The sequence below is a fragment of the Hypanus sabinus genome, chromosome 12 (genome assembly GCF_030144855.1).
Source record: "Hypanus sabinus isolate sHypSab1 chromosome 12, sHypSab1.hap1, whole genome shotgun sequence".
Lineage (NCBI taxonomy): Eukaryota > Metazoa > Chordata > Chondrichthyes > Myliobatiformes > Dasyatidae > Hypanus > Hypanus sabinus.
In genome coordinates this window covers 3,670,743-3,685,479 of record NC_082717.1, presented here as the reverse complement: position 1 = coordinate 3,685,479, position 14,737 = coordinate 3,670,743, and the positions used below count along the sequence as shown (strand labels likewise).

The 14,737-nt window shown below is 50.4% G+C and overlaps 1 protein-coding gene across 7 annotated transcripts in view; it reads right to left on the bottom strand.

Moving 5' to 3' along the window:
- Positions 1 to 2,108: 2,108 nt before the first annotated feature.
- LOC132402569 (uncharacterized) overlaps positions 2,109 to 14,737 on the bottom strand; it is a 52,146-nt gene continuing 39,517 nt past the window's right edge. For 6 of the 7 annotated variants that reach the window (XM_059985445.1, XM_059985447.1, XM_059985449.1 and 3 more), the window contains exons 5-6: positions 8,291 to 8,772; positions 2,109 to 3,709 (exon numbers count right to left, since the gene is read on the bottom strand). In XM_059985445.1, the coding sequence (XP_059841428.1) occupies positions 3,629 to 3,709; positions 8,291 to 8,772 (563 nt within the window). In that variant the 3' untranslated portion in view covers positions 2,109 to 3,628. The remainder of the gene's footprint in view (positions 3,710 to 8,290; positions 8,773 to 14,737) is intronic. The other variant, XM_059985451.1, reaches the window with a different exon arrangement.

The following is a 14,737-nucleotide window of genomic DNA, read 5'->3' as shown; positions in this document are numbered from 1 at the left end:
CCATGCTCCCACGTACGTTTTCAATCGATTATGATTGCGCACAGCACTCCACTTCACAAATAACAGATAATCAGCTCCGGAGCGCCCGCTGCAAGCTGCGTCGTGCCGCCATCTTGGATGAAATGGTAGGGCATTGAAGAATGCATTAGAACAGAGTGATCTAGGAACAATGGTGCATAGTTCCCTGAAGGTGGAATCTCATGTGGATAGGATGGTGAAGAAAGCTTTTGGTATGCTGGCCTTGAGTATAGAACATAGAATAGTACAGCACATTACAGGCCCTTCGGCCCACAATGTTGTGCCGTCCCTCAGACCCTGCCTCCCATATACACCTTAAATTCCTCCAGGAGTTGGGATGTAATGTTAAGATTGTACAAGGCATTGGTGAGGCCAAATTTGGAGTATTGTGTAAAGTTCTGGTCACTGAATTATAGAAAAGACATCAACAAAATAGAGAGAGTACAGAGGAGATTTACTAGAATGTTACCTGGGTTTCAGCACCTAAGTTACAGAGAAAGGTTGAACAAGTCAGGTCTTTATTCTTTGGAGTGTAGAAGGTTGAGGAGGGACTTGATAGGGGTATTTAAAATTATGAGGGGTAAATAGAGTTGGCGTAGATAGGCTTTTTCCATTGAGAGTAGAGGAGATTCAAACAAGAGGACATGAGTTGAGTTAAGGGGCAAAAGTTTAGGGGTAACACGAGGGGAATTTCTTTACTCCGAGAACAATCTTCCAGTAGAAGTGGTAGAGGCAGGTTCAATATTGTCATTTAAAAAACAATTGGGTAGGTATATGGACAGGAAAGGAATGGAGGGTTATGGGCTGAGTGCAGGTCAGTGGGACAAGGTGAGAGTAAGCGTTCAGCACAGACTAGAAGGGCCGGGATGGCCTGTTTCCGTGCTGTAATTGTTATATGGTTATATGGAAATGTCGAAGCTTTGGGGAGGGTGCGGAGGAGATTTACAAGGATGCTGTCCAGATTAGAGGACATGCGTTATGAGAGTAGTTTGAGTGAGCAAGGGCTTTTCTCTTTGGAGTGAAGGAGGATGAGAAGTGACTTGATAGAGGTGTACAAGGTGATAAGGGGCAGAGGTGGGGTGAATGGCCAGAGACAAGGAGGCTAATACAAGGGGTATAATACACGGAGGCAGAGTTAAGATGGCGCTAAACGGCGACTCCTTTGTTTGTATCTTCGGAAACAGCTCTATTTCCATCTTTGATATCTTTACTTTTCCCTTTCAGGGTTCTTTTGAAGACCCTGACCTGGAGTTAAACGCTGAATTCGGTTCTGTGTGGGAATGGGACCCGTTCTCAGGATTTCATTTTTTTTTCAGATTTCAACTGCCCATAGTTCAGCATGCAAAGGATTTGGCCTGAGATCTCGGGGTCTGGAGACAGGCTGATCGAGGGTCGGTGTCACGGCAGGAGACTCGAGTGTTGTTGGGGAGGCCGGAAAATTGTTGCGATCTTCAGGCACAGAGCTCGAAAAAAATGACGAAACGGACTTTTTAACATCGTAAAGCAGACGGTTGTTGTTACGTCTCGTGCTCGCTGTGAAAATGGGGGACACCTCCCTCTCACTTATTAGGGAGAGAGAACCTGTGGTTTGTAGAATGCTGGATGAAATGCGATAGTCTTTGGGGTAACTCCGCGGTCTCTCTTTGCTACCGCCTAGCTCACGCTTGGTGCTCGGTAGCAGGTGCACTTTTTTTTGCTGGGGGGGTATCGTTGCTTTCCTGCCACATGCATGGGAGGGGGGACTCATATTTAACTGTCGTTCATTCTTTGGGGCACCTCTCTGTTATTGTGGATGTTTGCAAAGAAAAAGCATTTCAGGATGTATATTGTATACATTTCTCTGACGTCAAATTGGACGTTCGAACTTTAATTTTATGGTGACTGGAGGAAAGAGTAGGGGAGGGGGTGTCAGGAAAGTTCTTTACAGAGAGTGGTGGGTGTGTGGAATGTGCTGTCAGGGTGGTGACAGAGGCAGATACATTAGGGTATGTAAGAAACTCTTAGGGCACGTGGATGATGGAAAAATGGAGGGCCATGTGGGTGGGAAGGGCCAGGTTACATCATGGTGGGTGTACACTGCTCTACCAGCATCTGAATATCTGCCTTTTATTTTAATGAATTAAAAAAAGATTGCACACGAGATTCTGCAGATGCTGGAAATCCAGAGCAACACACACAAAACGCTGGAGGAACTCAGCAGGACAGGCAGCATCTATGGAGAGGAATGAACAGTCGACGTTTTGGACTGAGACAATGCCCTTAACAAATGATAAATGCTTTTTACTGGTACAATATTAAAAATAACACTCAGCAGCCGAGCGACCGGGTGATGCTGTTAGGACAGATCCGGGGACCCAGGTCAGGCACTGTCTATGTGGAGTGTCTGGATCGGCTTTCCTCGGGTGCTCCGGTTTCGACCCTCATCCTAAAGACATACGCATTGGTGGGGTAAATGACATGTGGGGGTATCAGAGCAAAGTGACAGGTTGCTGGAAAGGACGAAATGGGATTGGAGTCAATGAGTCAGAATGGCCTCCTGTGCTGTATGACGCTACACAACCAGAGTTCACTTCCTGGAGGAGGAGGAGGACGAGGAGTCAGAGTTGCTGTCCACTCCCAGTCCTGCTGCTGGGTTCCAGTTCCCTCTAACTCTGTCTCTACGACGTTGCGGCAGCCTATCACTGAAAACCGTCAGAGCTGTGGATTCCTGGGATCGCTCAGGGATAGACAGGACAGGATAGATCCCTGTCTCCAGCTTCCCTGCCATTATACACCCAGGCTCTGCTCTGCATTGATACACAGGCAGCGTAGCGGTTAGCGTAACACTTTTCAGTGCGAGCTATCCCAATCGGGGTTCAATTCCCACTGCTGTTTTTAAGAGTTTGTACGATATCCCCATGACCTTGTGGCTTTCCTCTCAGTGCTCTGGTTTCCTCCCAGAGTCCAAAGACACGCGTTAGAGTTAGTTAGCTGTGTTGGTGGGGGGAATCGTGGCGGGCTGCCCCAGCACACACTTCCACGCTCTTGGTCATTTATGCAAATGGTGCATTTCATCGAAGTTTCAAAGTACAGATGAGAAATAACCCTGATCTAATGTAACCCAGATATAATTGCTTCAGGACATTTAGGCATTCCTCTGCCCCAGAGCAGGACGGAACAGCTCACAGGTTGCCGAGGCGACAGCACAGGGGCAGCTTCACTCATGGAGTGGGGGACACTGGAGCATCTGGAGGTCACAGAGAGAACGTACAAACCCCTTACAGATAGCAGAGGGAAGTGAACGTGGATCACTGGCACTGGAAAGCAGAACGTAAAGCACTATTCAGTGGACACTGGCGATGTCTTCCTCAAGGGATTTGGCAATCTTCTCAAATGGTGACAGCTACGCTGGTTAAGGAGCATTGAAGGGTGAGGTCCAAACCCTGGCCCCCAATCTTGCTCACCCCCAGCCCAATGACATGTGAGATTGAGCTGAAGTCTGCAGGAAGCTGTTAGACGGGGTCTGAGCTGGCCCAAGATGGCTGAAGATCAGGAGCCCAGAGAGAGAAGCCGTCCTGCAGTGCCGGATCTGCCAGCCCTTCGGCCTGGACACTCCAATCGCCGAATCTGTTCATCCACGGCACCCTTCCGGCAGGGGGTCAGCACGCACACCCTCCACTGGGGAGGGATCGTCGGTTGTCCGGTCCCAGCTCTGGAAAGGAAGTACAGAGTGAGTAGCAGGGCAGGACTCTGGGGGACACTCACACCCCAGTCCTGAAGAACACAACTGGAAACAAGGATTCTAGTGCTCGGTACTTTGGTGGGAAGTCTCTAATTCCTGGTGATGGTGTGGGAAGTCTCTCGCTCCTGGTGGTGGTGTGGGAAGTCTCTAGTTCCTGGTGATGGTGTGGGAAGTATCTAGTTCCTGGTAATGGTGTGGGAAGTATCTAGTTCCTGGTGATGGTGTGGGAAGTCTCTAGTTCCTGGTGATGTGGGAAGTCTCTAATTCCTGGTGATGGTGTGGGAAGTCTCTAGTTCCTGGTGATGGTGTGGGAAGTCTCTCGCTCCTGGTGGTGGTGTGGGAAGTCTCTCGCTCCTGGTGGTGGTGTGGGAAGTCTCTAGTTCCTGGTGATGTGGGAAGTATCTAGTTCCTGGTGATGCTGTGGGAAGTCTCTCATTCCTGATGACGGTGTGGGAAGTCTGTAGTTCCTGGTGATGGTGTGGGAAGTCTCTAGTTCCTGGTGATGGTCTGGGAAGTCTCTAGTTCCTGGTGATGGTGTGGGAAGTCTCTAGTTCCTACTAACGGTGTGGGAAGTCTCTAGTTCCTGGTGGTGGTGTGGGAAGCCTCTAGTTCCTGGTGATGATGTGGGAAGTCTCTAGAACCTGGTGATGATGTGGGAGGTCTCTAGTACCTGGTGATGGTGTGGGAAGTCTCTAGTTCCTGGTGATGGTGTGGGAAGTCTCTAGTTCCTGGTGGTGGTGTGTGAAGTCTCTAGTTCCTGATGGTGGTGTGGGAAGTCTCACATTCCTGGTGATGGTGTGGGAAGTGTCTAGTTCCTGGTGATGGTGTGGGAAGTTTCTAGTTCCTGGTGATGGTGTGGGAAGTCTCACATTCCTGGTGACAGTGTGGGAAGTCTCTAGTTTCTGGTGACGGTGTGGGAAGTCTCTCGTTCCTGGTGACGGTGTGGGAAGTCTCTCGTTCCTGGTGATGGTGTGGGAAGTATCTAGTTCCTGGTAATGGTGTGGGAAGTATCTAGTTCCTGGTGATGGTGTGGGAAGGTTCTAGTTCCTGGAGATGGTGTGGAAAGTTTCGAGTTCCTGGTCATGGTGTGGGAAGTCTCTCATTCCTGGTGGTGGTGTGGGAAGTCTCTCGTTACAGGTGGTGGTGTGGGAAGTCTCTAGTTCCTGGTGATGGTGTGGAAAGTCTGTAGTTGCTGGTAATGGTGTGGGATGTCTCTAGTTCCTGGTGATGGTGTGGGAAGTATCTAGTTCCTGGTGGTGTTGTGGGAAGCGTCTAGTTTCTGGTGACGGTGTGGGTAGTCTCTCGTTCCTGGTGACGGTGTGGGTAGTCTCTCGTTCCTGGTGATGGTGTGGGATGCATCTAGTTCCTGGTAATGGTGTGGGATGCATCTAGTTCCTGGTAATGGTGTGGGAAGTATGTAGTTCCTGGTGGTGGTGTGGAAAGTCTGTAATTCCTGGTGATGGTGGGGAAGTCTCTCGTCCCTGGTGGTGGAGTAGGAAGTATCTAGTCCCTGGTGATGGTCTGGGAAGTCTCTCATTCCTGGTGGTGGTGTGGGAAGTCTCTCGTTCCTGGTGGTGGTGTGGGAAGTGACTCATTCCTGGGGATGGTGTGGGAAGTCTCTAGTTCCTGGTGATTGTGTGGGAAGTCACTAGTTCCTGGTGATTGTGTGGGAAGTCTCTAGTTCCTGGTGATTGTGTGGGAAGTATCTAGTTCCTGGTGATGGTGTGGGAAGTCTCTAGTTCCTGGTGGTGGTGTGTGAAGTATCTAGTTCCTGGTGGTGGTGTGGGAAGTCTCTAGTTCCTGGTGATGGTGTGGGATCTCTCATTCCTGGCGAGGGTGTGGGAAGTCTCTAGATAGGGGAGACTGCCTTTTGATCACTGGTGGGATCACTCTGCTATGGAGAGGGGAGACTGCCTTTTGATCACTGCTGGGATCACTCTGCTACGGAGAGTGGAGAATGCCTTTTGATCACTGCTGGGATCACTCTGCTACGGAGAGGGGAGACTGCCTTTTCATCACTGGTGGGATCACTCTGCTACAGAGAGGGGAGACTGCCTTTTGATCACTGGTTGGATCACTCTGCTACAGAGAGGGGAGACTGCCTTTTGATCACTGGTGGGGTCACGCTGCTATGGAGAGAGGAGACTGCCTTTTGATCACTGGTGGGATCACTCTGCTACAGAGAGGGGAGACTGCCTTTTGATCACTGGTGGGGTCACGCTGCTACAGAGAGGGGAGACTGCCTTTTGATCACTGGTGGGATCACTCTGCTACAGAGAGGGGAGACTGCCTTTTGATCACTGGTTGGATCACTCTGCTACAGAGAGGGGAGACTGCCTTTTGATCACTGGTGGGGTCACGCTGCTATGGAGAGAGGAGACTGCCTTTTGATCACTGGTGGGATCACTCTGTCACGGAGACGGGAAACTGCCTTTTCATCACTGGTGGGATCACTCTGCTACAGAGAGGGGAGACTGCCTTTTGATCACTGGTGGGATCACTCTGCAAAGGAGAGGGGAGACTGCCTTTTGATCATTGGTGGGATCACTCTGCTACGGAGAGGGGAGACTGCCTCTTGATCACTGGTGGGATCACTCTGCTACGGAGAGGGGAGACTGCCTTTTGATGACCGGTGGGATCACTCTGCTACGGAGAGGGGAGACTGCCTTTTGATCACTGGTGGGATCACTCTGCTACGGAGAGGGGAGACTGCCTTTTGATCACTGGTGGGATCGCTCTGCTACGGAGAGGGGAGACTGACTTTTGATCACTGGTGGGATCACTCTGCTACGGAGAGGGTAGACTGCCTTTTCATCACTGATTGGGATCACTCTGCTATGGAGAGGGGAGACTGCCTTTTGATCACTGGTGGGATCACTCTGCTACGGAGAGGGGAGACTGCCTTTTTATCACTGGTGGGATCATTCTGCTATGGAGAGGGGAGACTGCCTTTTTATCACCGGTGGGATCACTCTGCTACGGAGAGGGGAGACTGCCTTTTGATCACTGGTGGGTTCACTCTGCCATAGATAGGGGAGACTGCCTTTTGATAACTGGTGGGTTCACTCTGCCATAGATAGGGGAGACTGCCTTTTGATCACTGGTGGGATCTCTCTGCTACGGAGAGGGGAGACTGCCTTTTGATCACTGGTGGGATCACTCTGCCGCTGGAGAGGGGAGACTGCCTTTTGATCACTGGTGCGATCACGCTGCTACGGAGAGGGGAGACTGCCTTTTGATCACTGGTGGGATCACGCTGCTACGGAGAGGGGAGACTGCCTTTTGATCACTGGTGCGATCACGCTGCTACGGAGACGGGAGACTGCCTTTTGATCACTGCTGGGATCACTCTGCTACGGAAAGGCCTGCAGCTATGCCTGGAGAGTTTTAGTTTTCTGCATTTTGCATATGGACTTGGACTGTAGACATTTTTCTGTCTTATTGTATTTTATATTCTGTGGTTTTCACCCAATCTTTCTTGTTTTTTTGGTATGGGGAGGAGGGATTTAAGGCTTGTTGATCGTGCTGCTGTTCTTTTCTTTGTTGGTTTCGTGACTTTCTGGAGAAGAAAAATTTTAGAGTTCTGTACTTTTATGATAAATGAACTTTTGCACCTTTGAAGATGCTGGAGGAACTCAGTCCTGGAAATGTCTCAGTCGGAAATCTCAACCAGTTATTCTTTGCCATCGATGCTGCCTGACCTGCTGAGTTCCTCCAGCATTTTATATGTGTTGCTTTGCACACCCAGCATCTACAGAACCTGTCATCTGCCCTCTCTCCCTTCTGCTTCCCCCCCCGCCCGGCTACCGACTTATTCTGCATTCTTGTCCCTTTCTTTCCAGTGCTGAAGAAAGGTCTCGGCCTAAAACGCCGACTGTTTATTCCCCTGCATCGCTGCTGCCTGACCTGCTGTACCTCCTTCACCGCCCTAGCTCCCATGCAGCCACATTCCTAGCAATGTCTTTTTGTGTGTTCCTTAAGACATTGGAGCAGAATTAGGCCATTCAGCCCATCAAGTCTGCTCCATCATTTCATCATGACTGATTTATTATCCATTCTCCCTGTAATCACCCTGACTAATCAAGAAACAATCAACTTCTGCTTTAAATCTACTCAATGACTTGGCCTCCATATCCATCCATGGCAATGAGTTCCACAGATTCACCAGCCACTGGATAAAGAATTCTGCCTCATCTCTGCTCTAAATAAATGCTCCTCTCTCTCAGCCTGTGCCCTCTGGTTGTGGACTCCCCCACTATAGGAAACATATTCCAGACATTTACTCAATGTTCAATGAGACCCCCACCCCCCATTCTCCTAAAGTCCAGCAAGTACAGGCCCAAAGCCATCAAACACTCCCGAAACATTAACCCTTTCATTCCTGGAATCATTCTCACCAATCTCCTCTGCACTGTCTCCAATACCAGCATGTCCTTTCTCGGGAAAGCTCTGAAAGCACACAATACTCTATGTGGCCTGACCCCTGCTCACCACTCATTCATCTGCCCCTGGGCATGTAGGTGTAGTCCTCTGAACCAGTTCCTGCCTCACCTGGTTCCCCGGTGAATCGCCGATGTCTCCATCGCTGAAGAGCTTTTCTGGGATGGGAGGGGGCAGCTCGTCCTGCTCCAGTTTCCCAGGTGGAGGGCAAGGGGCCGGGGCTGCCTCACCTGATGGGCTCTTCACCTTCTTGCTGACCCGGGCATAGACAGCCGTCACTTTCTCCGAAGCAGACCTACCACCCTCCTCCTCCTCCTCCAGCATCAGATCAGTTGTTGGTGTGTCTGGACCCAGCTGGCTGGAGGCCACGTACGGTTGCTCGTTTGGCTCCTCCTCTGCACCTTGGCAAGGGGCGTCCAACTCGCTGGCTGTCTGGTAGATGGGGTCCCCCTTTCCCTCGGTGTCAACGGGGCCCGTGGGAATGTCCGGCAGTGCCCTGCTCTGTGGAGTAGGGGAACACCGAAGTTCAGGGGATGTGGGCCCAGGCACCTGCACATCATTTTGCCAGCTCGCCTCTTGCGAATGCAAGGAACCTGTGAAGATTTGAGGAGAAAGCGTGAACATAGAACAGTACAGGCCATTCAGCCCGTGACGTTCTGATGACCCTTTAACCTACTCTAAGGAATCCTCAGCTCTAATCAGAATTCAGCACATCTCAGAAGCCAGCCTCCCCTCTGTGACCCTGTCTGCACTCTCACTCCCTCAGTAATGCAGCCAGCATCATCAAAGACCTCTCCCACCCCAGACATTCTCCCCGCTCCCATCGGGCAGAAGATACAAAAGCCTTAAAGCGCGTCCCACCAGGCTCAAGGACAGTTCGATCCCTGCTGTTGTAAGACTATTGAGTGGTCCTCTAGTACAGCGGTTCTCAACCGTTTTCTCTCTCGGCCCTCTTGTGACTTTCATTCACCCCTGTGGGCCACCCTGCAGGGTGTGAACAGTGATTTGTGTGTGATCACAGAGGAGAAACCACAACCCACCCCCCCACAACCACACACACACGATTTGCTCCCTCACTTGCATCGTCTGTCATATTTTCCCATTCATTTCATTCTGGGTTCCAAATAAATTACATATATTTGTTTCTGTTTAATTTATATGGTTTAGGAATATTTCATTAAAACCGCAAACTTCTGATGGTTGAGTCGGAAACTCCTGTGCTTCTCAAGGTGCAACCCTACATCCCTGTTGTGAGAGGTGGAAACAGGGTTGCAGGGCCGTGGTGAAGCTGAAAATGCCAGTCCTCTGTCCAGCTGACGCAACCAATTTCAGAAGCGTTGATGAGCTCCAACCATGCCACCAGCTTCAGAGGACCATGGAGGCACAAGGCCACCAATGGCCTAGCTCCATGGGAGCTCAGGGCCCGAGAAAGGAAATGTTCAGAAAGTCCTGTTCCTCCCAGTTTCTTACTTTTTGCTTATGGCCTCTACAAAATCCAGTTTGGCTCCCAACAATGTTCCCTCTAATTTGTAAAGACCAGTGTGCACAAAAATCTTGTGCTGTGCAATATTTTGCCCAATGATAACAACATGTGCACACTGAATTTTTAAATGGATGTAAACCTGAAGCTTTTCTAAGTGTAATAAGCCAATCTGCTTTAAATGAGCTCGCAGTTCTTTTGAGCTTCACTCCTTTTGCTTCTTTGGAATTTGACATAGTGAATCAACAATTTCTTCAATACAAGCAGTATAAATAAGCCAGGTCTAAAATCTACAGACGAATCATCGCAAACTCCATGTTGTCAACACCGTCTGCATCAGAAACTGGAAAAGGAAATGGTGTACGATTGTGAAGTATACTTAACATGCCAATGAGGTAGAGGGTGACAGCCTTATGTGCACAGTTGAAGTTCCTTTGTGTGCTGGTAGCAGAAGATGTGTGCATGCACACTCACACCTTAGAGCAGGCATGGGCAAACTACGGCCCGTTAAGCTTTTTAATCCAGCCTGCAGAACTTGATGAAATTATATTAATAAACCTTGTTAACATTTTTTCCCCGCAATTCTGGCGTTTTCCCAATAGATGACGCACTCTATATACATTTGTGGCGACCCATTTCCTGGCACATCCGAACCGGCTCACAATTAGCCAGCATTCCGGCTAAGGGAGATAGCCTGCGGGGATTTGCGAGCACAGAGCTTTGGAGCCTCTGCGCCACGGGGGGGCAGGTTGAGGGAGGCTTAAAAGTGAGTCTGGGGATTTCGAATAAAGTTTTTTTCTTCGACTGCAGTTACCGACTCCGTGTCGTAATTTTAGCGCCACATTGACCTTTGTTGAGGTGCAGCATATTACTCCACATTTGCGCTTTACTCTTTGTTCGGCTCGACCTATTTGTGTGAACAGGCGTTCAGCGTCATGAACATCAACAAAGCCAGCCACAGATCCAAGTTAACTGACCAACACCTCAGATCCATCCTGAGAATCGCCACAACAAAACTAAATCCAGACTTTGATGCACTGGCTAAAAAGGGAGACCAACAACACTGTTCCCACTGAAATTAAAAATAAGTTTCTTCGTTGTGTTATGTAAAAAATGCATTTGAAAATATTTTTTTCAATAAACCTTACATGTTACATGTCATTTCTGTTAAGTGATGGACATGAGTAGTGCGCAGGTTCACGTACGTTCTCAAAATAAAAAATGCGCTCCAGATCAAATAACGCGCTCTGCATACTGGCGCGCTGTCAGTGTTCTGTCTTTGTGCTGGTCGTTGTTGAGTTTTGGCACAGGGGACAATTGAATAAGAAGGAGCAGGACAAGTAGACCTGCATCTCCTACCGTTTTTGAAATAAAGACAGTCAGGAGGAGAGTGATGATGATAATATCTTGAAGGATAACAGAATTTTCAGTGCTTTAAAATAATAACTGTTACTATTTAAAAAAAGCTGTATTTTATTCATTTAATTTTCAGCGTTTTAAAAGTCATTTCAATAAATAGCTAAATACCATGGGACTTCAAAGACAGATATTTTGTGGTAATGCATTTGTTCATTTTCAATTGAAATTAAAGCACTTGTTTTCTACATATCCCATGATATTTTATTTTCTCTTATGAGGTGTATTACCAAAACACTCCGTCCATCTGCTCCTGGTCCGGCCCCCCTGTCAAATTTTGGAACCCTTTGTGGCCCACAAGTCAAAAAGTTTGCCCACCCCTGCCTTAGAGGGAACATTGGTCCCTGGGGGGCCATATGGCCCACATTGAGAACCACTACCCTAGTACAATATGATGGACCCTTGACACAATCTACCTGGCTATGGCCCTTCCACTCTCTCTAACACTGTAACACTCCTCGATACTGTGTAGTGAGCTGATCTGTATGAACAATATGCACAACAAGCTTTTCACTGTCTCTCAGTACATGTGACCGTAGTAAACCAGCTGACCAATGTATCAATCGCCCGAGCCTTTAATAGTCCCACAGGCTCTTTAAAGCTGCTTTGTTTCTTTGGAATCTGAGCCCATTCACTTGCCAGTGACAATAATAAATAAAATTTACGATTAAAATCAGAGGCTCCGGTGAAAACCAATTAACCAGATTGATCTCTTCACCACAGCAGAGTTACCGAAAACCTAGCAGGGGAACAGAGAAACGCTCAGCATCTACTGAGCTCGTGTGTTCTGTCAGAGGCTTTCCACCAGAGTGAAAATATATTACCAGACCAAAGTCTTAAATAGGCATATAAATGGAGGGCTGTGTAGGAGGGAAGATTGATGCTGGAGTCGGGTATAAGGTCAGCACAGTACTGTGGACCGAATGGCCTGTACTGAAGTGCCCTATGTTCTGTGTTTTCTATGTCAGTCAGAATCCTTCTCCAAGGGTAGCAGGGGAAATGCAGTTTGGTGAGAATGGAGAGGTTCAAATGAGATGCGTGGGGTAGGTCTTTTATACAGATTTCAGGTTTTTCAATGTACATTGAAATGTGCTCTTTCAGCTCGGGGTTTGGTGGCTGATGCAGATGAGGCAGGGTGCCTGGAGTGGGATCTATGGGGTGGGCCCGAAACGCTGACTGTTTACTCCTTTCCTTAAACGCTGCCTGGCCTGCTGAGCTCCTCCAGCATTTTGTGTGCGCTGCTCTGAAACACAGTTCCGTGTTTTAATCTGGGATTTATTTAGATACAGCATGGAATGAGCCCTTCAAACCGTGCTGTCCAGCAGCCAACCTGTATAACCCGAGCCTGATCACAGGACTGTTTACAATCACGAACAACCAGCACGTTTTTGGACTGTGGGAGTAAAGCGGGGTACCTGGAGGAATGTGGGGTACCTGGAGGAAAGCGGGGTACCTGGAGGAATGCGGGGTACCTGGAGGAATGTGGGGTACCTGGAGGAAAGTGGGGTACCTGGAGGAATGTGGGGTACCCGGAGGAAAGCGGGTACTTGGAGGAATGTGAGGCACCTGGAGGAATGTGGGGTACCTGGAGGAAAGCGGGGTACCTGGAGGAAAGAGGGGTACATGGAGGAAAGCGGGGTACCTGGAGGAATGTGGGGTACCTGGAGGAATGTGGGGTACCAGGAGGAAAGCAGGGTAGCTGGAGGAATGTGGGGTACCAGGAGGAAAGCAGGGTAGCTGGAGGAATGTGGGGTACCAGGAAGAAAGCGGGGTACCTGGAGGAATGTGGGGTACCTGGAGGAATGCGGGGTACGTGGAGGAAAGCGGGGTAACTGGAGGAATGTGGGGTACCCGGAGGAAAGCAGGTACTTGGAGAAATGTGGGGCACCTGGAGGAATGCGGGGTACCTGGAGGAAAGCGGGGTAACTGGAGGAATGTGGGGTACCCGGAGGAAAGCAGGTACTTGGAGGAAAGTGGGGTACCTGGAGGAATGTGGGGTACCTGGAGGAAAGCGGGGTACCTGGAGGAATGTGGGGTAACTGGAGGAAAGTGGGGTACCTGGAGGAATGTGGGGTACCTGGAGGAAAGTGGGGTACCTGGAGGAATGTGGGGTACCTGGAGGAAAGCGGGGTACCTGGAGGAATGTGGGGTAACTGGAGGAAAGTGGGGTACCTGGAGGAATGTGGGGTACCAGGAAGAAAGCGGGGTACCTGGAGGAATGTGGGGTACCTGGAGGAATGCGGGGTACGTGGAGGAAAGCGGGGTACCTGGAGGAATGTGGGGTACCTGGAGGAAAGCGGGGTAACTGGAGGAATGTGGGGTACCTGGAGGAATGTGGGATACCTGGAGGAAAGCGGGGTACCTGGAGGAAAGCGGGGTACCTGGAGGAATGCGGGGTACCTGGAGGAATGTGGGGTACCTGGAGGAATGTGGGGTACCTGGAGGAATGTGGGGTACCAGGAGGAAAGTGGGGTACCTGGAGGAATGTGGGGTACCAGGAGGAAAGTGGGGTACCTGGAGGAATGTGGGGTACCTGGAGGAAAGTGGGGTACCAGGAGGAAAGCGGGGTACCTGGAGGAATGCGGGGTACCAGGAGGAAAGCGGGGTACCTGGAGGAATGTGGGGTACCAGGAGGAATGTGGGGTACCTGGAGGAAAGCGGGGTACCTGGAGGAAAGTGGGGTACCAGGAGGAAAGCGGGGTACCTGGAGGAATGTGGGGTACCAGGAGGAAAGCGGGGTACCTGGGGGAATGTGGGGTACCTGGAGGAAAGTGGGGTACCTGGAGGAAAGCGGGGTACCTGGAGGAAAGCGGGGTACCTGGAGGAATGTGGGGTACCTGGAGGAATGTGGGGTACCAGGAAGAAAGCGGGGTACCTGGAGGAATGTGGGGTACCTGGAGGAATGTGGGGTACCTGGAGGAAAGCGGGGTACCTGGAGGAATGTGGGGTACCTGGAGGAAAGCGGGGTACCTGGAGGAATGTGGGGTACCTGGAGGAATGCGGGGTACGTGGAGGAAAGCGGGGTACCTGGAGGAATGTGGGGTACCTGGAGGAAAGCGGGGTAACTGGAGGAATGTGGGGTACCTGGAGGAATGTGGGATACCTGGAGGAAAGCGGGGTACCTGGAGGAAAGCGGGGTACCTGGAGGAATGCGGGGTACCTGGAGGAATGTGGGGTACCTGGAGGAATGTGGGGTACCTGGAGGAATGTGGGGTACCAGGAGGAAAGTGGGGTACCTGGAGGAATGTGGGGTACCAGGAGGAAAGTGGGGTACCTGGAGGAATGTGGGGTACCTGGAGGAAAGTGGGGTACCAGGAGGAAAGCGGGGTACCTGGAGGAATGCGGGGTACCAGGAGGAAAGCGGGGTACCTGGAGGAATGTGGGGTACCAGGAGGAATGTGGGGTACCTGGAGGAAAGCGGGGTACCTGGAGGAAAGTGGGGTACCAGGAGGAAAGCGGGGTACCTGGAGGAATGTGGGGTACCAGGAGGAAAGCGGGGTACCTGGGGGAATGTGGGGTACCTGGAGGAAAGTGGGGTACCTGGAGGAAAGCGGGGTACCTGGAGGAAAGCGGGGTACCTGGAGGAATGTGGGGTACCTGGAGGAATGTGGGGTACCAGGAAGAAAGCGGGGTACCTGGAGGAATGTGGGGTACCTGGAGGA